At 38.4% G+C, this 27,741-nt stretch overlaps 2 protein-coding genes across 2 annotated transcripts; both read left to right on the top strand.

The window, feature by feature from the left end:
- Positions 1–245: 245 nt before the first annotated feature.
- Positions 246–26,822, top strand: Rab23 (RAS oncogene family member Rab23). The gene is made up of 6 exons (XM_034979474.2): positions 246–727; positions 21,676–21,879; positions 22,231–22,393; positions 24,500–24,579; positions 24,900–25,072; positions 25,766–26,822. Exons 2-6 carry the CDS (start codon positions 21,725–21,727, stop codon positions 25,873–25,875), a joined length of 681 nt encoding a protein of 226 aa, XP_034835365.1. The 5' UTR covers positions 246–727; positions 21,676–21,724; the 3' UTR covers positions 25,876–26,822.
- On the top strand, positions 22,946–23,750 carry LOC117991844 (uncharacterized). The gene has a single exon (XM_034979483.2). The coding sequence runs from the start codon at positions 23,055–23,057 to the stop codon at positions 23,607–23,609; it is 555 nt and encodes a 184-aa protein (XP_034835374.1). The 5' UTR covers positions 22,946–23,054; the 3' UTR covers positions 23,610–23,750.
- Positions 26,823–27,741: the final 919 nt, after the last annotated feature.

Raw genomic sequence — 27,741 nt, 5'->3', positions numbered from 1 at the left:
CATTTGCGATAAAGCGAAGTCTACAAAAGTACGCGGCAGAAAGTAATGTAGGTACATCGGCCTTAAGAATAATATTTCGGCTTTGTAGAGCGTTGTTTCTGTCACTCATATGTAACTATATGACGTTTTGTCGGTTTCAACGACAGGGACGACGCTCCACAAATCTGCTATCTCCTTCTAAAAGTCGATGTACATTACTTTCGGCCGCGTGCTGTACGCGACGGATCGAGATGGCCCGCACACCCACACAGCCGGTAACCCGGTGCGGGATAGCGCGGGTTACGTGCGGGTGTGCGGGGCGTCCCTCCGCCTCATAGCCCGTTTGCCATCTCGACCTGTCGCGGACTACTTGGTCTGTATGAACGTTAATGATCATCGCACAACAGTGAAAATGTCAATATAATAATCATGAACAATCCGTACTGCTCGAACGACGTGCGCAGGCGTTCGATGAACTTTCCTTCGAAGCCTGCGCAGACGCAGCCGGGCGGCAGGCATTTGCCAGTCTTGGCTTAACCGCTGCACTCATCAAACGTGTTTCGTGGAACATTTTAAAATCATAAACAACTCGCGTGTAGTCTTTCTATACAAAATTGCTAACTACAGTTTTTATTTGAAATTTTATAAGTTTGTGTGTCGTTATCGGTGAATGTTGCAGTGTTTTAGTGTAATAATAAAGGGTTTTGGAATGGTAAATCTATGTGAAGTGCAAGCGCGGGAGCTTAATGTAAGTTTAGCTAAGAGCTTTCATAAAAACATGCTTTGGTTATGACTTATGATGGAATTTGTCCTGTACTCTTGATGAGTTGCGTGGTCACATTACAGGGTTTTTTCCGTTTGCTTTCCTACCTAGAGAGTTGCTTCTTTATATTCTGCTAGCTAGCCTCCCGCAACTTCGTCCGCATGGATTTAGGGTTCTTAAAAATCCCGTGGGAACTCTTTAATATTCCGGGGTAAAAAGTAGCCTATGTCCTTCACCGGGATGTAAGCTAACTCTGTACCAAATTTCATCAAAATACCTAACTGTTGGGCAGTGTAAAGCTAGCAGATAGACAGACAGACACACCTTCGCATTTATAATCTTAGTATGGATAGGTAGGGATGGGAATACGAAATTTTTGATAGGGTGACAATGATTTCGCTTGCAAATAGTGCAACTTTGATCTTTGATTAAGTTACAGGTGGTTACAAAGAATACGTATATTTAGGTAGGTTTTTTTACTCAATTTATTTATACTTAAATATATTATAGGTAATTGAGATAAATTAATGCATATATAACGCATCAAATTTTAATCCTCACGGTCTACCATTTCAACTTTTTTTGTGTCAAATTTCATGTCAAAAGTAGGTACGATTTTAGTCCTAATTTTGAAGGTGAATCGTACTTTTGAAACATGACGTTTGACCTATAGCGCGTGAGGAGTCATTTTGTACGGAATATACCTAGGTACCTACCTAATTTTTGTCAGTGAACAAAAGGAAACCAAATAGTCTGTACAAATTATACACAGCCGATTGTTTTTTACCAACAAGACAGTTTCATGCCTAATCGTGAAATTGGATTGTTAAAGTCTGGAGTTATTAAAATAATCACCAACGCTCGAATATATTTTCCAATCATATAATTTTACGCCATTTTTATGAATGCAAATTTTTGCAATCTATGGCAATTAAGTAACGCCAATTTTAGTCGAGAATTAGTCACGGTTATTTTTATTTTTATACCGTTCTTCTCTTTAGATACGAAAACATACATTTATATTTTAAGGATGTATGAAATATGGCGGTTGTAAATCAGACCAGAATCTTTTTTTAGATGATATAATATTATATCTTTATTCACGTAGGTACGCACTTTTCAAGTTCTTCAAATATTTTTTGTAAAAGTCATGAATAATAATATACTACCTAGATGCAACAAAGACTGTATAGATAAATAGATAATTAAGTGAGCTGCACGTTTACAGTACGTAAATACCTACGTACTTGTTACACATCCCTAATGACAAGAAATAAGAATACAATAGAATTATACCTACATTCCCGAAGTCCGCGAGACGTCTCGTACAGTTGATGCGTGAAGAATTTATAATGACCGACAATACGCTGATGTTGTATTGATACTCAATATTATGAATTCATGTATACTCCTAAACACTAATTTATATCGTATCGATAAGATCAACCCATCGCCAGCTCATTACAGAGCACGGGTCTCCTCTCAGAGTGAGAAGGGTTTTGGCCATAGTCTACCCCCTGGCCATCTGCGGATTGGTAGACTTCACAATATACCTTTGAGAACATTATGGAGAACTCTCAGGCATGCAGGTTTCCTCACGATGTTTTCATTCACCGTTAAAGCAAGTGATATTTTAATTACTTAAAAACGCACATAACTCCGAAAAGTTAGAGGTGCGTGCCCGGGATCGAACCCCCGACCTCCGATTGGAAGGCAGACGTCCTAACCACTAACTAGGCTACCACAGCTTCGATAAGATGTACGATAGTCGATAAGATGTACGATGTAGTTAAATATTTTGCCACAAAAAGTATAATATTGAAAGTAGGTAGTTATGCTCCTGAAAAAAGCATATTTACACAAACGAAAGTCATGTAAGTAAATGATAAAAGAGTGTGGATTTGACTCGCAGCTCGCTCCAGCAACGTAAATTTCTTGTTGGTTCTTCTCGGTAGAGCAATCCGTGGTATAGGTACCTATTTAATAGATGATTCCAAAGCACTTGTACCTAAAAGTTTATTTGAACAAAATTTTATTTCTATTCTATTTAAAATTATTTCTATAGGTAGGTACAGGTAGTTACTCGTACGAGCTTTCTTTTCTATGTAGCATGTTACTTCCACTGAGAAATAAAATACATTAGTAATGTAACTATCTGAAAATAATTAAAGCGAGATGACGCCCGCAACTTCGTCCGCGTGGATTTAGGTTCATAAAAATCCCGTGGAAATTCTTTAATTTTCCGAGATAAAAAGTACATAATATGTCCTTCCCCGGGATTTAAGCTAGCTCTGTAGGTACCCAATTTCATCAAAATCGGTTTAACACAGACAGATGATTGATGAGATGATTTTCCAGAGAAAAAGTAACCTAATATGTTGGTACGTCTCCGTAATGCAGGCTTTCTCTATTAATACCTATCTTTAGTCAAAATCGGTCAGACGGATGGGCCGTAAAAAGCTAACAGACAGAGACACACTTTCGAATTTAAACTAAGTAATATTAGTATGGAAATATACCTAGATTAGATGATAGATCACCACTCACGTGCTTAAAATACTTAAAATATTCCTTACTTTTCTTCAAGGTATGGGCGCCCTACAATTTTAAATTTCAATGAATATCAAAAACAATTATTTAAATATCGTAACATACCTATAGTTCATAACGGTACAGTCGTGCACTGTGGTACGATACAGTTGTACAAGGCAGGCCACTTAGCACTCGATCTACCCAAATTGCGAATGTTTAATCACCAACAAGTGCCTTAATTAATAAGTTTTCATCCGTCCTCGCTAAACGGTATCCGATGTCTTTGGGTAACCGCCTGCCTACTTTCTCACCTTATTAACAGACGTGCACGACGCGTGGGCCCGCGTTTTTATCGCAATAAGATCACAATATTATAAGAAGTTTAAAAATATTCCATTACTCACTAGTTACAACGCGTGGAGAAATAGATACCTACCTATACTTACATATTACCATCGTGAGACATTCGTCTATTATCTATACTCGAATTTTTAATTAAACAACAATTTTTCACGTTTCCAGTGCTACCAGATTTTTATGAAAAATAAATAGTGGTGGGGGCAAAAAGATATTGGTATGAATCACCAACTCCAATCCGACTGTACTTATTCCAGTTTTTAATGTATTCTAGCTAGTACCTACACCTAGAATCTAGATCCATGGTACCATAAAATTATACACCTACACCTACCTCATGTGTCAAGTCCTAAGCCTTAAGGACCTAAGTCTGTTTGGCAAAAGGCTTGAAGTGAACGGTTGAGTCTGGAAACCTAGTGTGAGACAAAGGATGTCATATAGGATTGGATTTTGTTCCTCACACCAAAAGAAGGATTATTACCCCGTCGGAAGCGAGATTATGCGACGGCTATAGTGTAACAGTATTCAAAAAGTAGGAATTCATAAAGTAAAATAAATTAGTTTATAGTAAGTATTCCGCGGGTCGTTGTCCAGATGGTCACGGTAAGCGAACCGACCGCGACGTGATATCAACGCATCTCCCACTAAAATCACATTCTACGAGTAGGTATCTAGTACCACAGCGTAGAAATATACAGTGGGATGAACGCCCTTAATGTTCCCGGTTGAGCCAAGTTTTCGACCAACCACTGACTGAGCATTGGCTGAGTGCTGACTATACCTATTATAATATTATTCTGTGACTATACTTACTTTATCCGCGGAAGTTAGTATAGTGGTATAGCGCTCTCTCTGTTACGGAATCCCATAGAAATGATAGAGCCAAAAACCTCAGTGTTAGTTAACATTTTGAGTCACCAACCAATTACAACGAAACTAGTATGTTTTCTAATTGAATTCCAATTTTTTTTTGTAAAACATTTTCGAATTGCGGTGGCTAATCCGGCCCGGGATAGCGCGGGTGACGTGTGGGTGTGCGGGGCGTCTCCCCGCCTCATACCCCGACTGCTATCTCGATCTGTCGCCTACTACAACTTGTACCAAAGTAGGTAGGTACTTTATTTTTTATAATTTTTTAGTGTTTCACCTACACTTCAAGGAAATTACTAAATAATTTTAAATAGGTACATAATATCAAAAATTGCGTAACCGGCAGGAATCGAACCTGCATCTTCTGGGTTCGCGCCCGATGCCTTAACCAACTCCGGCCACGGTTTCGCTTGCTGCCAGTGACGAAATTTGTGATACGTATGTTCTCTCACCCAGAAGATGCAGGTTCGATTCCTGCCGGTTACGCAATTTTTGATATGTATTTAAAATTATTTAGGTAGGTACTTGTTGTAGTATGTTTGTGACTCTGCCATATTGTTTTTTTTTTCAAAAAGCTTATAGCCACTGTCCCACGGGATCGGGATGATGCAAGGATTCTAACGTACCCCATATTTAAAATTAAAAAACAAACAAATTATTAATAGACTTTGCAATGTAAAAAGAAGTAAACTCGGAGTCAACAATGACTTTCTATGAAACGAGGTTGCGAGCCAGTTAGATCAATAGTCAATACTGACTCTAGGAAGTCATAGCTTTCATAGACCTAGCTTTTCTTATTGCAGATCATAACATAGGAGCTGCTTTCTAGTTAGCCATGCTACTCAGTTCTCTTGAAGAACTTTAATACATAGTTCCCATTTCGCGCGTTTTCCCGTTGGACTTATGATTCCGGAATTAAAAGTATTCAAAAATTTAGGTACCTACGCCCTATATACTTACCTATTTATTTAATATACCAACCTACCCCTACCTATCTATCAATATTATATAATAGGCACGTAAGAGACAAGAGTCCTCTCAAAATCAGTTCAACTATTTCGAAGACTAATTTTTATAATCTTTATTTGATAAAAAAAAAATTACAACAAGGTATATATAAGTACATAACTCTGGTAGTAGCAATGCAAAGTTCCTGGCCCCCAAACTAGGATTCCCTGTGCTATGGGAAGCCAGTCTTTCGCCCTGACTGTCCCGGACAAACAGACAACCAAGGAAACATTTAAATTTTTCAAGTGCGAGTCGGGCTTGCACCCGAAGGGTTCCGTGCCATCATACAAGAATAAACACTTTTTAATTTTGTTGTGATGTAACCACAAATTCACGGTTACCGAATTTTTCCCTTGGCGCTGGCCATACACGATCAAAAGACATTGCTACCTATGTATAATAATTAACAGTCTTTGGTGTGATGATGTGTAAGATAGTCGTATGATGTAAATTAAACAGAATTTAAAAATAAAATTTCTTGTATTTAACTACCTACTGTTGGTATATTAAACCACATTTTTAAATTAAAAGAACATGTCCGTTACCTGATTCAACAAAACAGGAAGAAAAATACCTGCACTATTGTTTTTATTCCACATTCGTTCACGTTCACTCTGAAGACCTCCGCGAATAAAAACTAAACAGGTAAAAGAGTTGGCAGATGCTAGCACACCTGCCCGCCCCCGAAGGTCCGTAAAGGTCGGTAACACTTTTATATATACACATCACTGAATATAATATGCAAGATGATTTATAAAACGTAAACCCGACTAGATACCTACCTAGTCTTCTAAAAAAGCATCGACCTTTTATAATAGGTATTTTGGGAATGTACAACACATAAGGAAATTTATTCGATACCAACTGTAACCTACCAAGCTTAACAAATCCAATAGATTTATTCCATCTTCCATAACATAAAACATACAAAATTGTCGTATAATAAAGTGGTAATAATGATTTCCCGAACTCCCAGTCTCCCAGGGAAATCACGAAATCCAGGAAGAAGGCAAGAAGGGGAGAGTCTAGTTTAGTGAAATGATATTATCATTTCACTAAACTAGTAACTACTAGTACTACTAGTAGTTACTAGTACTACTAGTAGTACTAGTAGTAGTAGTAGTAGTAGTAGTACTAGTAGTAGTACTAGTAGTAGTAGTAGTTAGTAGTAGTAACTAGTAGTACTAGTTTAGTGAAATGATATTATCATTTCACTAAACTAGTAGGTAGGTACTTACCACTGATAATAGTAGTATTTTGTTATATCAATAGATATTTATTTCGAGAAATGAAGTAGGTATTAGAGATGAGCGTTATCGGCTATTTAGTTTCAATACCGATATTGATAACCGTTGCCGAATATCGGTATCCTCTGATTCCTGTGTTTAAACTAATTTAATATGCGCAGCGCACACCGTTTTCGTTTGTAGTAACTAAGATAGCTGCCGTATCGATACCGTCTGTATAGCTAAAGTTTCAAGTCGTTACTAAGCCGGTAGGTAGCCAATATTAGCTCCTTCTAGACTTTGAGTGTGTGAAAACATTTAGAAAGAAAGAGAAAGCATAATTATTTTGCGTTTCAAGTTACCGAAATACCAAATAATGCATTGTCATAGATAACTGATAACCGTTGCTAGCTACGACAATACGGTACGCTATAGGCACGGTAACCGTTTTCAGTTACGTTTTGCTATAGTGGACACATGTCTAGTAGGTATTAGTACCTAACTAGGTAAGAAGTACCTACTTACTTAATCCAATCAATTAGGTTTCGCTTTCTTCCGAGATTCCTTGATTCGTGATATCCCTAGGAATTAGCAAAATCATTGCCATCCTAATTTCCGTGCATTATACACATGTAGGTACGACATAAGTAAATAGTACTAATAAAGTATAGGTAACCTAGTCTATGTATGTACCTACTACCTACACCTATATACAACTATTCTCTATACCTAGTCTTAGATACAACCTGAACCATATTTATCGTAATAGAGAACCTTATTTTTAACTGCGACAAAGTTAAGAAATGTATTCCTACCTACGGGCATCTCGTGGCATCTTCGCCGCACGCGACTTACAACTTTTTTCTGTTGATTGCCTTTTTAGAAAAAGTAAAAGTTACTTTCACTATTTATAACATACTTGTATCGTTTATCGACCGTTTTTGTAATTGTTTTGATCAGTGGTTTTTCACACTCTCCATATAATATGCAATCTTTTATTTACATTTTTTGCTCCTTCTCAGTGAGTAGGTAGGTACTATAAAAACCTATTCGAGTTACTTTGCAGCAAGCCATTGAAATCTATCCAAACATTTGTCTAGGAGACCTAAAAGTACGCTTACACGGGCAATTGAAATTCCGCATTCCAGGCGGCGTCACAGATATTATACTATATATTATACACTTGAGCGGAATTTATGGCATCACGAGTCACGACCACATGAAGCATTTTGCTACAATACCCAGCAATACCTGAAAATTTCAGCAATGTTAAGCGAAATAATTGCTCCAAATTGCTCCACTTATTGCTCCAGATCGATGCATATTCCATAGAAAGTAGGTAGGTACCTTACTTGGACCACTTCGCATCTTTATTGTACTCTTTGCCTCCAAACCTCATCTGCATCAGCTGTCTATCTAAATAACTAGATTATAGAAATTAGATCTAGTAATTAATGGCCAAAATTAATCAATATTCTACCTACCGTTCCTCTGGTAAGTGGTACCGCAAATGTTCATGGGCGGCGGGAATCACTTAACATCAGGTGACCCGCCTAGTCATTTGCTCGCCATTTTTATTAAAATAAAAAACAACAACGTTGCTAGGTATGTACCTACCTATCTTGTCCCACAGGTAGACCTACTAAATTAATCTAAAAATCGTAATATCAGACAATCTGAAAATAAAGCATTCGCAAACATAGACTTATGCATGTTTTAATTATTCTATCAAGGTCTAGGTTGGAACGAACTGCTGAGGCAAGCTTAGGTTATCATGATCAACCCATCACCGGCTCACTACAGAGCACGGGTCTCCTCTCAGAGTGAGAAGGCTTTTGGCCATAGTCTACCACGCTGGCCATGTGCGGATTGGTAGACTTCACACACCTTTGAGAACATTATGGAGAACTCTCAGGCATGCAGGTTTCCTCACGATGTTTTCCTTCACCGTTAAAGCAAGTGATATTTAATTAATTAAAACGCACATAACTCCGAAAAGTAAGAGGTGCGTGCCCGGGATCGAACCCCGACCTCCGATCAGAAGGCGGACGTCCTATCCACTAGGCTATCACAGCTTCTTTGGATCTTGCCTGTCGTCTAATATCAGTAAATAGGTACCTACTTAATTGGAAAAATGTGCGCATTTATGCAAATTAGTACAGAAATCTTTCCACGATAACTGATTGACAAATAAAGCAACGACTCGAGTCTATAGAGCCACTGAGCCATGATGCCAGGCTGATGGTAAAGCAAATATTGTCAGCGGGTGTTTGCATTCCAATACTAATTTATTCACAAGCACTTAACCGTGCCGTGTCTATGCTCGACTCAATCTTTCCAACTGTTTTATGAATTTGTCCGTTATTTTAATTTCTGTTTTTGCAAGATTTTAATTAGATTCTGATTTTACAGCGGTTCATTTTCAACTATGTATCTACTTAATGGACATAATTAAGTCCATTTTTCACTAATATATTTACAGTCAAACTTTCATTTCTTTATTGATTCTGATATGATATTTTTTTTAATTAATTTAAATGCTAATTCTTTTGACTATTCAAAAGCACTACAGTGGCACAGATTAAAATTAGATAGAATACTGATTTTAATAACAGTTAGACAAGAGTTTATACATAGATAAGTGCGTAATAAAATAGCAGGAACAGCATTAATATGATGTCTACCAAAAAATATCTAAACTGCAAATCAATGAAACAAAACTTTAAGTGAAAAAAAAAAACAATTTTCATACAAAGATCTTGGCCAAAATCAGTGCCGAGTGGTCCAAATCAGACAGTCGCAGTCAGAATAATGTTCCCGTTTTCCATCTGCCAATGTGCATTGAACATTGAGGTTCCGAAGGGGCACGGGACAATCACCCCGCCTCGCCCGCGCTCCCCAAGGACGCATGCCATTCATAAACGGTTCACGCGTTTTCAATACAACTTTCAGATGCTGGTTGGTTCTATCCATTCATGTTGGAATCCCCTTCTAGTTCTATCACAAGCTGTGATGAATGTGATGAAAAAAGAATGAAACGCTTTAAGATTTTAAAAAATATAGACCTGGCAGTCAAATACTTTGACTTTTATTTGTCTTAAACAGCGACTTTAGCAGCCCCAAATCTTTTTCTGTAGATTAGGTAGATTCTGTATGTAATTTGAGACAGTGCTCAAGTCTGTATTTAAATCACCATCATCTCGGTAGGAACAGCATTCCGAACCAGTGGTAAATTAAACTAGTTAACGATTCAAAAGCACTTGTAGTAAGTCTACTTGAATAAAATATATTCTATTCTATTCATCATCATCATCAACAACATCATCATCTTCAAAGCTCTACAGCCCTAAATGGACCTTGGTTTGGTCAAGAAAGCTTCTCCAGCAGAGGCCGTATTTCTCCGGTCAGAAGTTACCCTTCTAGCTCCAAACGCCTAAAAACCCTCATGTCCAAGGCTCCACTCGGTCAATTCACTGGCATTGGTCTCTGCTTGGCTCCCTTGGTCTCTACTCTCTACCTACAGGTACGGGGTTTGCTAGATGGGTTCCCAATGAGTCACACTCAATCGTGTCACAGTGTCTTTGGGAGCTCATCGAAATTTTCTCCTATCGAGTCACACTGTTACTGGCTGCAACTTTTTTATCCATCGATGGATCCAGCAATTTTCCCTTCGTGCTACCTACAGTTCCAAAAAACGCATCGCATTGACGACACTAGTAAAATCTTAGTTGTTTATATGCAAATAGGACATAGATAGTGTTTATGTTAGAGAAATAGGTATGATCTACATCGATCATCGCGTCTCTACGCATTATTTACGTCTGTCTACAGAAATACCGTTGCTCCAAGATTTCTTCGATTTATTTACCTTTTTAGTCAGCTAAAGAAAAATGGATCAACACAGTCACATATTTCTGTGAAGACAATGTTATTCCGAATGTTACATCGCTAATTTCAATTTATAGCTCACTAGCTGATGCCCGCGACTTCGTCCGCGTGGAATTAGGTTTTTTAAAAATACCGTGAGAACTCTTTGATTTTTCGGGATAAAATGTAGTCTATGTCACTTTCCAGGTGATCTATACCCATGCAAAAAAAGCAGCCAAGTGCGAGTAAGGCTCGCACACTGAGGGTTCCGTACTACAGTCGTTTTTCCTTTTGAGGTACGGAACCCTAAAAATCACGTCATTCCGTTGCACCGTTGCGACGTAATTGAAGGACAAACCAGTAAACCAATAAACCAACAAACAAACACACTTTCAAACTTCAGATTTATAATAAGGGTACCTACTGATTAGGTACTCGTATTGTTCTCAGTCGGTCTGCTCGGAACCGTTTTCCCAACAGTTAGCTGCTATACTTTGCAAGTGATGAGCATTGTAAGAGCATGTAATCAGATTTCCGTCCGAGACGATGACTAGATGACTAGTGTTTCACTCATGAGTGAGACAGATTGAGGCTACAGTAGCTATATAATTCGGAGTTTTTTCGGACAGTCTTAAAAACGCAGCACATGGAGAAGGCTTTTGTTCTGTGCTGTAATTACAACAGCTATTATAAAGTTTGTCATCACTATACACATGCACAAAAACTATTGGACTGAAACTTATTGTTCGAAAGCGTAACATGCGGGCTTCTTTCTTATATTATTTTGCAATATAGATGCCTATAGCCTACCTTATTATGTACCTACTTATAAGATTGGCATATTGACTTAAGATTGGTATAAGTACTAAGTAGTAAACTTAATGCTCTAACTTCGAAAATAAAGGCTGAGCATTAAGTAGTAAAAATTATTAATATGACCAATTTTTACTTGGATAACGAATTTTTAATTGGTTAACCGACCTAGTAATATTGCTAAATATATATTATATAGTACAATATATACTATATATGCGATAACTAATTCAGCTAAATTAATTTCGCTATTAAGTAGGTACTTACTAATAATTATTTATTTATCACCGGAAAAAAAATTGGTGCAATTGGGAGGCACAATTTTTGTTTTAAACTAGACCTTTTGACTAGACCTAGGTACATACTACATTCTACATAATATTGACTTATAAATATATTTGAGTCTAGTTATCGATTTATAATTGCATGGTTACTCTAGCGGACTGATGTGAGCATTCCGTTAGAAGGTGATTGACCACCCGCGTTTACAACGTGGTAATTATGTCCTTTCTTAGACATCACTAGCTTATAACCGCGGATTTGCGTGCATGTCCGCACATCCGTACAATTTAGCTAGAGCACCTCACTAAATGATTCAAGGCCAAAGAGCTTCATAAAATTTAATATCTCTGTTTATGTGGCAGAAACCACCTACGTTGGACTTTAACTTTCACTATTCAAATTTATCTATCTGTGTGTATATTATGTCGAATTCCTCTGACATCAAAGCGTTTAGTTAACAAAAAAGTTATGGTATTTTTCAACAAATGGGACATTAATCAATAACTTATCGATTGATTACAGATAGATAGGAATAATAGTTTCTACGTGTGGCTGAAGACCCTACCGTACCTACCGTATTAACTAAAACATAATTATTAAAACTCCCGGTTGCTTTTTTATACTTACTCGTATGTCGGTGGACCCCAAATAGAGAGTCCAAATTAAATAGTGCTGACTGTTTTCATGTGATTATATTATTCGGATTAACATTTAACACTGTGAGATAAATAAGTTACATTAAAATGATGTCCTTCTAAATAGCCCTGAGGCAGACTATCTACAATCGTGCAACATATTCAAAATAATGCCAATTTCCGCTAGTTCACAGCACTGCAAGAAGAATATCAACAATGGATATTTTTAATTATGGAATATATTACAATAAAACTTAAAGCTAGCCATATCTAATTACTATATAAATCATGCCCGCGTGGAATGGTGCCAAGAATACTGGCTGCATTTCCGCGCTGGACATCCAGGCTGATCCGTTGCGCAAAAAATGAGCCAGCCCTTCTGTCACCAGATGAGGCTATTAATCGCGGTGAAATGTCTTGTAAATTTTTTTTTGCACTAAGACTCCATGGCCCCAGGGTCTCCACGGCAAACGGCACAAAAATGTAACTCTCTATAAGAGAGGCATACTTGCGCCGCTTGCCGTTTTCAGCTGTTTGATGTTTCTGCTGCGGCTCCCGGTCTTGATGCTGTCTTCCTGATATGACACGGGGCCAATGTGTCAACGCAAGTTGCGTCCCACATTAGCGCCCGTCCCCGATTGTCAATTGTATATTTCCATACATCACGGGTTATACCCAGTTAAGTACAAAATTGACGTTGTATTATTGTACAACTTTCTTTACCACAATCATCCACCGCGAAGAAAATTATTGGCATACCATAAACTTGATACATTCCAGGCATACTGTCTACTCGTCTGTCTTGCTTGATATTCTAGTATTAAAGAGTATAATATTATGAATATATGAGGATCTAGTAGCTTTTTCTATAATGATTTATGTGCATGTGAAAGCAACGGACTCGGCCTAGATTGATGACTTTAATCTTGCTTTTATAGCTTCTTATATAAATCTCATTAAATTGAAGACTACACTCATAAAAAGATTACTTATAGGTTTTTTTATTAGCCATTTACTTCCCTTATATCTTGATCTAGCAATTTATGGCTTCGTCTGTATGGAATTTGTGAAATCTCTCTTGAAATATCATTATTATAATTTCAGCCAGTAGACGTCATACCTACCTAATAAATGCCACCATAGCCTATCCTCAGCTTTTTTCACTAAGTCGCTTCCCGCTATATCCTTGTTACTCATGTAGGTACCCGTTATCCATAATATACCCACCCATTATATCGTCAGTCCATGGTGCCGGAAGATGCATCTCATATAAGTGCGTTCTTCTTCTATATACTATATCGATTCAGCATTGCAAATAAAGCACCTACTCTTAGCCATTGATAATTGTTGCTTCTATTGGAATAAATCATGTTAAACATGCATAAACTGAGACACATAAACTTATTTCATTTATAAATTTTATTACAAGTAGACAGTTAGACACTAGATAGTAAATTCTATACTTATTCAATAAAATAAATTAAGTACCATAGTTTAATTGTTTATTTGAACAAAATTACTCTCAAAGATGTTCTATTCAAAAATATTAGACAAAAACCTCGGTTCCAGGTCGGATAACGATCAAATTATAATTGTACCGTGGTAAAAACAAACGAGCATTAGCGCGGAAGTTATACGTACATCGAGGTCGGATCGCATTGTTGTGCTGCGTGCTTTGTTACCATAACCGATGTGTCGGACAGCTCTTTCCATGAAGAAAACATCGAGTGATATTTGAGGAGCTGGCGAACAAAACTGTGCACTTACAGTGCGACAAGGCTCTCTTGGCACTTGAATAACATTGACAGGGGGCCCTGTTGGAGAAAAAAGGCTTAGACGAGAGCGTAGCGAAACCAATAATTTAATCTATGGCTTAGACTATTCAAATAAAAATAAAGAGGATACTTGACGGCAACGTTAGTTCCGATTTTCGCCACGCGCCGAGGTAGCCTTGTTGCACTGTACAGTTCTGATAAAAACTCTTGTTTTTCCTTAATACGGAGGTTTTTAGCCCACTGAATACAAAACTGAACTACTTAACAGTCTAAAACTGCACTGAACTTGAGTCCAAAGTTCAATTTCAATCGCTGACTACTTAGTTAGTTAAAAATTTGAATTCATTTTTAAGCAAAACGGCCTAAAACTTTGTCCCAAAAATGAGTCCAAAGTTCGTCATTTCGATCAAAACGAGTTTCAACAGCTTTCATTCAGTTGTTTGCTTCTCCTGTAAAATTTTATTTCGTGCAGTAATTATACCGTTTTGATCGTCAGCTCCTCATTTGAGTCTCATACAGATACCTATACGCCTCTATCGATGTATTGATTAAGATCCATATAATCGTTCGATGATTTTCTTTATTTTTCATTGTTGCAACATAAAAAAACAAAGTAGGTAAGTATTAAGTACCTATTCTCAATGAATATGACAAGATATTTTAGACGAAATCTTTAGTTTCTTTGTCAATAAAAAAATTTAAAAGTACGAAATTCAGGACGTTTCCCACATTTCCTGATTATCTAGCTACCCTACTGCCTAAATACGACACTATTTTATGCCTTTTTAACGATCTATTGCTAAGTAAATTTAAATTTTGTTGAATTTAATCTATAATTAAAAATTTCAATTTTAAAATAATATAAGTAATTAAGTAGGTACCTATGAAACTATTTATCTAAATAGGGAGAATATTAATAGATAGATTAATAGATAGAAAGAATGTGTGGGAACCTGGTGGGAAGCTTTATGCTTTTACTTTTGCGAACAAGAACATTCAAAAAATTCTATAGATTCCTTATACGGTACATAGGTACAGTACGCGGCAGAAAGTAATGTATATCGACCATGAGAAGGAGATAACAGATTTCTCTGCTGTTGAGACCGACAAAACTTCATATAGGTATGAGTGACAGACACAACGCTTTACAAAGCCGAAATGTCATTCTGAAGGCCGATGTACATTACTTTCTGTCGCGTACTGTACCAACTTAGATGCCGTGCCGTGCCAATAGCCGTGTAACTACAGTCTTTGTAACAGTATCGATAATTCGATTTCAATTTATCGAACATTGTGGTCTAGCACTAGTCGAATAAAACAACTTTAACCTAGTGTCTGTTGATTGCGGACAAGAAATTGATGATTACTTTCATAAAATATATCGAGCACATCGTGTGACGTGAATGCTCAAAATCTAGGTAAGTACTTATGAGAACTTACCTACCTGTTTAATTATTTATTCATTTTAGACGCAGCAGCGTCTACTCTATAGCATTTCAGTACCTACTGGAGATCTGAAAAATATCGTCACGCATAGGGTTGCCACTTCCCAGGTCCTAAAATACAAGAGTCGTACTTTAGGTAATATTGACATTTTGCCCTAAAACAGGATAATATTTGATTACTATACTACTATACACTTTAAAGCCAATACCTATTTAGGGATCTTTACTCGAAGGATCCCGTTGGCACCCTACTGTACCTGAGCCTAGTACTGATGATTACTGATATGATACCACATAAAATAGCTAAAAAAATATATAAAAAATCCTATAATTTTGTAAAAGTTTACTATAGATTGCAAATAAAACATCTGACCGACCGAACGAACTTTGCGTAAGTAGGCCACTCGGAGTCAATGCTGCGTCGTAGGCTGGGCATTGACCCGAGTTTTGCACGCTATACATTGCAGGTTTGAAAATACTAAATCATTAAAACTACAAAATGAGGCAAATGGTTATTGGTATTAGATTGTGTTTAGGTAGCGCTAAGTTTTTGCTAGCGTTCTGGTTACATTCTGTATATTACTAAGCCTCCGTTGTTGTACGTTTGCCCGTCCGTCTGTCTATCAATATATCATGAACCGTAATAAGTAGGTAGGTAAGCAGCACTTAACATGTATTTACGCTATAACAACAAATACAAAAAATTTGAAAATGGCCGCCATGTAAATTAAAAATAAATAAAAATTATGTAAGTAATAAGTATGTAAGTAGGTATAGTATAATCTTGTACGATTGTTAGTTGTTACAACTGATTAATTATTGTGAACGCAATTTTTTTTTTCGAGAAAATGTATAGATACCTAGTTACGTACCTAATTAATAAGAAATTAAAATGTAGGTAACTAATTAGTCATCGACATGGAACATAGTAAGACCAATGTCTTAGATAAGTAAATGATTCAAATTTCAAACTTGTTAATTGCATTGGGAGCCTATCACAACGCCGGCATGTCGATGACTAATTAGTTACCTACATTTTAATTTCTTATTAATTAGGTACGTAACTAGCCGCGCCTACTTTGCGCAAAATTATAATTTCAAATACCTTCGCTTGATTGAATTCAACGTCTCATAAGCTTTGCGCAAGTGGCGCAAACTGTTTTATGGAATTCCTGAGCCAAATGCAAATGGCGAAAACGATCACTTCGAATACCTAAGTAGGTACCCAGATACATGAGAGAAAACGTAGGCCTACAATTACATGTTTTTTCTCTTATAAAATGACTAGCTATGCCCGCGACATCGCCCAGTGTAGACTACTTACACTCAAACCCCTGTTTTACCCTAAGGGGTTGAAATTTCAAAAATCGATTCTAAGCGGATGTCTACGTTATAATACCTAGCTATCTGCATGCTGAATTACAACTCGATTTTGTAGGATAAAATACTTACCTAGAAACATTTTAGCACGTACAAGGCAAGGCCAGCTTATTTATCATTCAAATCAGTACCTACTACCTACGTAGTGTAGGCAGGTAAGTACCTATGTATTTTGGTGACCTCATAGGCCGCAAGAGCCGTAAGGAGGCACATTTTTCTGACCTACTCCGAATGGGAATAATTTCAGCAGCATCCGGCGCGCCGTAAAAGCGTAAGCACGGGTTCCTGACTGAAAGACCTCTGTTGATCGCGGCTATCCATTCCTTACGTTTAGTTCGTTTAGGTATAATAGTCCGCGGGATGGCAATCGGGTTATGAGGCGGGGGGACGCCCCGCACACCCGCATGTCACCCGCGCTCGCCCACACCGGATTAGGTTAGGTTAGGGGCTGTGCGGGTGTGCTGGGTGTTCCTTCCCCGATTGCCATATCGACCTGTCGCTTAGTCGCATCCGTATCCGCAAATGCGGAATATTCACATTAATTCAGACATCCGCATTCGCATCTGCGGATGTGAACTTCTAATAATCCGCATCCGCTTTCGTGTCCTCGGATGTCAAAATAGTGGCGTCTTCAACAACTCTGCTACAGACAGTAAATGTTATACAGTTAACTTCCTGACATTTAAAAACTTGTTACGAGTAAGGCGTAGGAAGATAGCTTTAAACCTACCTAGTCACTAATCACTATTTACGTTTGCGCAACATCAAGTACCAACTACCAACTAACCTACCTAACTATAATAAACTGTATTAATACGATCAAAAGGGCTCTTGCCACCATAGACGTTCCTGCTCTGGCAAGAGACCTGATGGATTGACGCTGGTTCCCTGGGAACGGGGACGGGTGCTAATGTGGGACGCAAATTGCGTTGACACATTGGCCTCGTGTCTTAAAGAGACAGCATCAAGACCGGGAGCCGCAGCAGCAGTTTGCATGTGCTTGGAAATAAGGATCTGGCACAACGGGCGGTCGAAGTGCACCAAGCACCCACAAGCAGGGTGAGGGTGAAATTGCTTACGGTGGCGCGCGGCGCGGTTGTAGAAAAAGGAGATAGGATAATGAGGTCAAACAGCTCTTCAGAGCACTCCCCATTATCATCATCATCATGATCAACCCATCGCCGGCTCACTACAGAGCACGGGTCTCATCTCAGAGAGAAGGGTTTTGGCCATAGTCTACCACGCTGGCCATGTGCGGATTGGTAGACTTTACACACCTTTGAGAACATTAGGCATGCATGTTTCCTCACGATGTTTTCCTTCACCGTTAAAGCAAGTGATATTTAATTACATAAAACGCACATAACTCCGAAAAGTTAGAGGTGCGCCGTGCGTGCCCGGGATCGAACCCCCGACCTCCGATTAGAAGCCGGACGTCCAAACCACTAGGCTATCACAGCTTTAAGCTCCCCATTATAAAGGCGATAAAACAGAATTCTTCATTAGAAATTTAAAAAAAATTTGAAAGAAATTAATAAATCTACAGTTACAAAAATGTAGGTTAATTTAATAAAGATCTAAATTATAAGTATTGGCAAATAGTTCTGTCTTTCAAAAAGCTCGACAAGTTTTTTGATTTGTACTTTTAGCACAAAAAACGAACAGTTAGGTAAGTTAGTCATAATAAAGATGCATTGATTCACTTTGAAAAGGCAAAGTCCCGATTCGTAGTAAAGATCGCGCAAAATAAAGCTAAAGTGCATCTTTTTAGGGTTCCGTTTCAAAAGGAAAAAGGAACCCTTTTAGGAAAACTTTGTTGTGTCTGTTTGTCAAGAAAACCTATAGGGTAAAACCAAAAAAAAAAAGTGAAACAAATATTTAGTATTTTCAACTTTCATAGTAAGATTATTATAACAAGTGGGGTATCATATGAAAGGGCTTGACCTGTACATTCTAAAAAGACTTTTATTTTATAATCCGCCGAAACAGATCAAATCTGTATGGTGCAATATGCAGCAGGCGATGTTCACCGTTCGCCCTCTCACTGTTAAACATACAGGAGAAACCATCGCATCGCACCGCATGCTGCATACAGATTTGATCTGTTTCAGCGGATTATAGCAAATTAAGCTTTTGGTTCATTGTATCATGGATTTCCGCAAAATAACGCCTGCTTATATGCAAGATTTTTATTTATTTTTATGCATAATAGTTTTTGATGTAATCGTGCAAAGTGTCGAAAAAATACGAATGTAGTACGGAACTCTCGGTGCACGAGTCCGACTCGCACTTAGCCGGTTTTCTTGACATAACCGCGGCTCATCAGTTCGCATGACGCGGCGGATTCTGTGGAGAGAAACCTCGCCGTCTAAATCGAAAGTAAAATTATAATGATTGGACTCATCTGCGTTGTTTTTGCCGATTTGCGATGTCAATGTGTCTAGATCTTTTTCTGAATTCGTGGAAATACTTAACTCTAGTTGCTAGCACGAGGTTAATTAAAAAATCTGAAACCAATATTAGGTAGGTTCCCAAGTTTTTTCTTCTTTCTATAATTATTTAGCTATTTATTCTTCCCTAATGTCTAAAAGTCTTACTTATGTATTGGATTTTATTTTAGTTTTCACAAACTCCGAAATGTTAGAGGTGTGTGAATTAAGCTGTAGTTTATTTCAAAACATACCTAGGTACTTAAAACTTACCTACCTATTGTAATATGTTATTTCATAAAATTCAAATACCATTCTCTTTTGAATTTTATTATTATCAAACGGTCAAAGGTCAGTGACGATGTAACACTGATTTCTGAAGTAGGTAAGTCTCAGTAATGTGCTCAGTCACTTTCCACCTGTTACCGTTGCTATTTATATAATAAAACATACTAAACATTTTGCCATCAATATTAATACTTTGCTATACATTATTTAAAACACGTCTCAAGTCTCAACTGCATCGATGAATGCGAAATCGAAATACGAGTGGGAAAAGTAGATCGACAGTTCTTATTCTTAAGGCTGACATACAAAACGCTTGGCAGCAGCGACGTTTTTTATTCGACAAGACGTTAGCCCTTGATTGCGATCTCACCTGGGTGGTAAGTGATCATAATTCATAATTCTTTCTTGCAAAAAAATACACGTGACGTGGTGTTACAATATTTTTTGGAAGCAGTGAAAAACCAAGTTTGGCGTGCAATTTTATTAAGTAAGTAGGTACAATAAATCTCAATAATATATACCTAATTTAAATAAGTCATCAATAATAAATGTGTAATGCAAGTGGGCTAACTTGGAAGGGGTATGGTTTGGTTATAGTTTCATTTAAACCCATACCCCTAATCGGTTTCTAACTACGTGTTGTCGTACTGGACTCTTGACGGCAACTGCACGGAAGGAGGACACGTCATAACGCATACGTACCTACATACGCGGCAGAAAGTCATGTACATCGACCTTTACAAAGAGATAGTGGTTTTTTAGAGCCTTGTCTCTGTCATTGAGATCCATAAAACGTTGTATAGGTATGAGTGACAGACAACGCTCTACAAAGCCGAAATGTCATTCTAAAGACTTCCTACGATTTGAATAATACAAGGAACCAAGACCGTAATTATTGGGAATTGATTTAGGGGAGGTTTTATCACGGCCTTGACTTGACGGGGGCCTGTCATTAGAATTTTACCTTTCAGTTTGACAGAAAGATAGAACTCAATTCAATTAAACAGAACCGCGAATGCAGCGAGCGCCTTAATTTTTTGTTATTGGTATTTTAACTTTTAATACGGAAAGAATTGAAAGCGAAAGGGAAACGAGCTCAGCCATAACCCTCAAACGAAATGCGTTGAACCGATGACGACGCGATGCCAACCCGCGCTGTGTGTTAAAGCCTTAACTTCTAAAGGTGATTCTTTGCAAAAAAAGTTGGAACATGGAAAATAACCAGCAAATAAAAATTTCGCTTCGACATTTGCGTTAGAGATTCGCGTATAAATTGTCTAATTTATTCCTAAAACACATCTCTTTATTTAAATCAGGGCAATACGATCGGCAATTTAATGTTTGAAACAGGTGCTTGAAAAACTGGTTCCGTTGTGGTCGCCTTACGTCTACACTCTACAAGCAAACAACTACTCCCAGTCTTAAAATAAATTTATTACCTTAGAAAATGTGCTAAGCTCGTATTTACTCTCAGTTTATAGTTTATACCTATCCTTAAGTACTAATGTGGCGGCTCAACCTGCCTGAAGGTGCCGCGCCGAGGCTCTCGTGATATCGACTCACACAGGAAGGGTTCCGTACCATTGTACAAAACAATAACACTTTTTAATTTTTTTGATTGTCATTGCAGCCATTTGATATTTTTATTATTTGTTGTTATAGCGGCAACAGAAATAGGTACACATTCTGTGAAAATTTCAACTCTCTACCTATTACGGTTCACGAGATAGAGCCCACTAATAGACAGGTCTTACATCCCAGGCAATGTATAATTTGTATGGGTTTCGTGGCATCTAAATTCTCGGACTATCTTCCCTAAAACCGCAAGCGCATTTAGGTACCGCCTTCTGACTTGTGACTACGAGTCAGGCAAGTTAGATACGAATATGGCAAGACAAAATAACTACTATGTCTTTAGCAATAATCCTCTGCAAAACAGGTTTTTTGATAGTTCGAAGCACTGAAGTTACTTCAATACGTTATTTTTTGCTCAACTCTTAATAAAAGTTAAATTCTCTCCTTGCAGAGTCAAAATCGTCATCACTAATGTGCGCGAGTGCACGGATGAGGCGAGGATGCGCGAGGAGGAGCTGGAGGTGGCGCTCAAGGTGGTGATAGTGGGCGACGGCGGCGTGGGAAAGTCCAGCATGATCCAGCGCTACTGCCGCGGCACCTTCACCAGAGACTACAAGAAGACCATCGGGGTTGACTTCCTGGAGCGGCAGATTGAGTGAGTTGATATCTTTGATGATCATTGCTTTGATGTAAGCCCTTCAAATTCAATTCAAGTATAGCATGACCACGGTACCTTCACTAGAGACTACAAGAAAACCATCGTAGTTGAGTGAGTACATATACCTTGATGGGAGCACTTCAAGGTGATTGTAGTAGGCGATATACTTAGAGGTCATAACATGATACTGCCTCGGTAACTTCAATAGAGGCTGAAAAAGTCCATTACGGTACCTAACTGCGTCCTGAAGTTCGAGTAAGTAATCTTTGCTTTGATGTTCAAGGTGGTTGGCGATTATGAGAATTGCCTTGTACCTACTAAAGTTAATATTTGTGTCATGTTTTCCAGGATCGACGGCGAGGAGGTGCGGCTGATGCTGTGGGACACGGCGGGGCAGGAGGAGTTCGACGCGATCACCAAGGCGTACTACCGCGGCGCGCACGCCTGTGTTCTCGCCTTCTCCACAACGGACCGAGACTCCTTCCTCGCGCTGCACTCCTGGAAGCTCAAGGTAAATTATTGGGAGGAAGTTGCCCCAGGCGAAAATCAAATCCAGAAATCCAGAATCTGTGGTACATACTATAATAGGTATACTAAGACCCCAGCGCTCACCACTGAGCCAGAGAGGTCGTCGAAGTTATACCTATATCGATCCGCTATATTTAACCTACCTACTTATTTTGTTCGATTTTGATCTGATACTAGTTACGGACTCGTTCATAAGCTCGCGGCTCAACATACTTACTAAGTACCTTCTGCCAAGTTCCTTTCTATTCCTGTTTTAGCCCCCAAAATACTGCTGCAAGTTTTTGAGTCGCGATATCTCCCTTCGCCCATTTAAAAAGTGTGTGAACCCGAAACCATAAAACCCCCGAACCATAAATTTTAATTTTGATTTTTTGAAAATGAAGACTTATTTTGGGGATTTAATTAAGGAACTCATCTTTTGAATACTAATGTTAGTGAACTGATAAGTAAGTATATAATCGTGAAGATAGATGAGTATGTCACGACCCCGCGACGCACTTTCCGCTACATGAGCTGTAATCTAAAACGTAGGTAGGTACTCTCACATATTATCGCGTATTCAACAAAATGTTTATATTCCTACACCTTCGCGTATATTCAGAGCCGGTACGTTCCCAGAAACTACCGCGAAATATTTTGCAAAGATGTCGCGCTGGTTTTACTGGTTTTTTGTGGCATTTATCATCGTCGCCAGCGAGTTAACCTGCGTCGCGACTACCAGTGAGGATCAGTGCATCGATTACTACAAAACTGGTGAAGATTTCGACTTGAACCTGTTAGTCGGTGACTGGTTTCCCGTTTACTACTGGCCACCGTTGCAGAGACAGAGGGGAAAATGTGAAATAATAAAATTCAGTAAAATAAGCTCATCGGAAATCGGTTGTGCTGCCGCTAGTGTGCCGTTTGGATCAACCGTTCTCAAATCAACGTACAAGAACAGTGCAGATAAAGTACGAGAGGTATTTTATTACGGCGCAGAGGAAGTCAAACAACAAATTCGTGATTGTAATCGCGTTTCCAAGTATATATTCATAGTCTTGTTTGAAGGATACGTCATGGGCATTAACTGTTCCTCGGAAGGCCGCGGGATTCTTTTGGCGAAGACCCTGCCGACGAACGAAGACCTACAGTCAGTTATTGAGGATATACCAGTGATGACGGGACGGTTTGGGAGCCCTGATTGTTCACTTGCCCGCTAGACTTTAATGATTTGACTTATAGAATAATTAAGAAAATAAGCACTTATATAAATGCTAATTAGATGACTGTGTACCTACTTACAGGGAAATTTTTTGTACCTACAAATATTGTTATTAATAAAACGTTAAGTATTTTGTCTATTTTTATTGTATAATTTTGCAATAAAAAGTGTCAACAATAACCAGTTTTTTTGCCGTAAGTATGAGATCTACCTAAGTTGTTAGCCCGCCAGTTTACAGCCAAGTTCGGCAAAAGGCAGGCAATCATCTGCATCGCTCAATTTCGTTAATCATAAGCGATACTGATGAATGACCGATGGAACAGAAAATTATCCAGATTGTCATACAAATAAATTATCATCACAATATTAGACGGTATATAGGCTGCTATTAGTCACAGCAGTGACTGTGGCAAAACCAAGATAGTGTAGAACCGACATTCGTGGACAAAACCGACAGCTAAACTTATCGTCTAGTGATATCGAGCAAACGAGCATGTGGGTCACCTGATGTTAAGTGATTACCGTCGCCCATGAACATTTGCAGCACCAGAGGAAATACCGATGCGTTGCTGGCCTTTTAGGAATTTGTTGGTCCGCCCCTTGAATAAGCCCATGTTGTAATCTAGTGGGAACACCGCGGACGTGAGTTGGTTTGTTTGCATGTGCGTGGACATAATGATCTGGCACAACGGACGATAGAAGTGCACCAGACACCCAGGATTTTTATTGTTATTATTGACAAGATGATGCTCGAAGATGCTCCCAAGAGTCCCAACGCACTCAATGTGAGCCGATTAGCTGTTCTTTTCGCATTAGAACTGACGTTTGTCATCTCTTTCGTACACTAACTGCCGATCGACTTACATCATAATATTATTTCTGTTTCAGGTGGAAAATGAATGCGGTGAGATTCCCACGATTATAGTTCAGAACAAAATCGATTTAATGGATCAATGTGTAGTCGGACCGTAAGTATTTCTTATTTATTAATTAAATATCTTTCAAACAAAACGATTCATGTTGAAATAGGTGCCAATTTTTAAGAAAAATAATGATTTAGCAACTGCCATGGCTACAGAATTCTGCTTTTATGCATTCCTTCTTACTACGCTGATATCGGTCGTGTAATGTGTATTCACACATTTTGCGCAATTGAGCATCACACTTCGACGTTGACAAAGCTAGGCTGAATAGTTCCATGTTGACAACGCTATATCTAAGTATTGATGATAATAGTAGAGAAGTACGCACGACCGACATCAGTGGTGACTCGGCGTTGACGTTTCAGAGATGAAGCCGAGCTGGTAGCCAGGGCACTGGGCTGTCGACTCATGCGAGCGTCTGTAAAGGAGGACGTGAACGTGGGCGCTGTATTTCGAGCACTCGCCGCGCGGTGCCTCGCCGACATGCGCCGCGAACACGCTACCGACTCCCCACCGCCCTGTGTGGCGCCCGTCATAGGTAATATTATACTATATCTCTGTTGACTGATGCGAGCGTCTGTGAAGAGGACGTAAACGTGGGCGCTGTATTCTACTGAGCTGAGCGCTCAACGCGCGGTGCCTTGCGTCGCGAACACGCCACTGATTCGCCTCCAACTTGTGTTGCGCCCGTCATATGTAATTTATATTCTCTCTCTATCCACTTATGCGAGCATCTGTGAAAAAGGACGTAAATGTGGGCACTGTGTTCCAGCCTCATTTATTAAATGAATAGTTTAACATTTAATATTATAGGTACTTTAATAGATACTCTGTGATACACTTTAACGGCAAGAGGAAACTGTAGAAAAAAGTACTCAGAACAGTTTCATACTAATATCACTCATAGATAGTAGTGGAACAATTTGTAGATGTGGATGACGGAGGTCCTGGGTCGGATGAAAATAGCCATTGGAGTTTTCTGTTAAGAAATTCTCAGTAGATACTCTAGCTCGGAGTTAGGAAGTCAGCTTGGTTTAACCCCCATGCCTCTGAGCATGTACAGCCGGTCTCTCCCGGGTCAGATTTCCATTCTATCGGGCTATGAGAAAAAATAGTACACCTACTTCAGTGCAGATCTCTGAGGAGATTGGTCGCTGTGGTCGAAATTCGGTCCCGATTATTATTATTAGTCGATGTACAAAATGATCTAATAACTTACGTCTACTCACAGGTACATTCACGAACCACAACAGCAACGGCACGATCCTGCTGCGACCGACCAAGCTTAGGTCTGGCGGGAAGAAGAAAAACGTTCTCAGGAGCGCTTGCCGGATTTTGTGAACTATGTTATTAAAACACAGACATTTTGAGGGTTATGTTTGACCTAAGGTCATTTGTGTGGAACTCCACAACCAACGGTCGAGAATAGTTCTTTGTTCCACCTTTACTGCTATCTAATCCTTTCCCATAATGTCTAGACACGTGTGTAGGTGTCGATTGAAGTTGGATTAGTTCATGTTTTGGAAAACAGTTGGCAACACGGTTTGACGTAGGTGTACCTATTTACTGTGGATTGCTCAGAAGATTTTATAGCTATAAGATATTGAATACCAGACAGTAGATTTTTGACCCTGATGTAGGGTTGTAATTGTAACGGATGATATCCGTATTTATAATTGAGGCGCATCCGGAAATTTAGACAGCCGCATCCATATGACGGATGCGGCTGTCTACATTTCAAAAGATACATAAGACGTATAGGTACCGTTATAGTTTCTAAGACGATGTCTACGCACAAATTAAGAAACACGCGTCGAGTTAAGAGGTCATAGTGCGATTCTCTCTTTTGTAGAACCACTATCATGTCAGGATCCAATCCTCATCCTGAAATGAGATTTTCTTACCTCCGTACCCTCATCCGCATCCTCAAAACCAGATTTTCTTATATCCTCAAAACCAACAGCATGTTAGATAGAACGATATGATTTTTTTCAGGCCGAAGCATCGTTCTTTACTAGACTTCCGTCCGAAAAAAGGTCGGATTTACTCCTCAGTCGAAGTTTTACTTCATAAATTAAATATTTAGGAGAAACCAATACCTGGTGTGCTTCAGAAATTTTACGTTTGTAAATAAGTACTTAGTATTAGATGTTAGATTAATGTATTAAACTATAGTTAATTATCTTTTGACACAAACTAATCTTTTATTTTATACCATTGCAATTAGTTATTGGTTTATGTAAATACTGCCTTATTTTATTAATTAAACATTGTACTTATATTTTGTTTCAAGTAGTTTCATTTTTCTCTTAAGAGGGCGCAGTTATGTGCTTTCTTCGTATAAACGTAGAAGCTGATTACTACATTATTTGATATTGTATGCTCAAAACGAAGTATTATATCGGTTTGTCTTGCTATTATCTAGGTTCATTGAAACAACAAAAAAAATTGATTTAAAGTTACGAGCCTCTAAATAATCCTATTTTAACACTAAATTTATGACAACTTTGGGCGTAAATAAATAAGATTAGGAGTGTGAAAATTCTAAAACAATTCAACTTTAGACATAGTTTATTTATTTATCAATTGAATTGAAATATCTTTACTTTGCAAACATACATTTAGTATTTTTGTCTCAAAATCACTTTTCCTAAACCCTTTTCGGGCGCTTGATTTCGATGAAAATCATCGTGCCTCTCACGTTTTTATTTGTACCAAAAATATTTACAGTAAAGAGAAAAAGAGACGAAAAGTGGACAGGGAAGAACTTATCTCTATGAGAGATCTCTACCAGAGACCTAACATTGTTACTATAGCCGCGGAAAGAAGTTAGTATAGTGCTTCTCTATAAGAACCATACAACAGGCAAAAATCTCATTGTGAGTCACCAACCAATCGCAAACGAAACTGCGTATGTTTTCTAATTGAATTTTGAATGTATTTTGAATAAATGTTGGCGACTCACAATGGTTAACGCCCACAGAATTTTTTTGAAAACATGTTTTTGATTGGTTGGTGTATCAAAATAATTAGTTAACGCCCGCTGAGATTTTTGTCTCTGTCATTTGTATGGGATTACGTAACAGAGAGGGCGTTATACTAACTTCTTTCCGCGGATAGAGGCATAGAGTATAGTAATGCGCTTTTGACCTCTCATTTTCGCACGCAGGTCAGTTTATATCACTGCACTCTGGCGAAAAAAAAATT

This window comes from Maniola hyperantus, chromosome 20, assembly GCF_902806685.2.
Source record: "Maniola hyperantus chromosome 20, iAphHyp1.2, whole genome shotgun sequence".
NCBI lineage: Eukaryota > Metazoa > Arthropoda > Insecta > Lepidoptera > Nymphalidae > Maniola > Maniola hyperantus.
This window is presented reverse-complemented; position numbering and strand designations above follow the sequence as displayed.

Coding starts and splice junctions, on each gene's coding strand:
- Rab23 (XM_034979474.2), top strand. CDS start 21,725: ATGCGCGAGGAGGAGCTGGAGGTGGCGCTCAAGGTGGTGATAGTGGGC. Junction 22,394..24,499: donor TGCACTCCTGGAAGCTCAAG/GTAAATTATTGG, acceptor TTTCTGTTTCAG/GTGGAAAATGAATGCGGTGA. Junction 24,580..24,899: donor GATCAATGTGTAGTCGGACC/GTAAGTATTTCT, acceptor TTGACGTTTCAG/AGATGAAGCCGAGCTGGTAG.
- LOC117991844 (XM_034979483.2), top strand. CDS start 23,055: ATGTCGCGCTGGTTTTACTGGTTTTTTGTGGCATTTATCATCGTCGCC.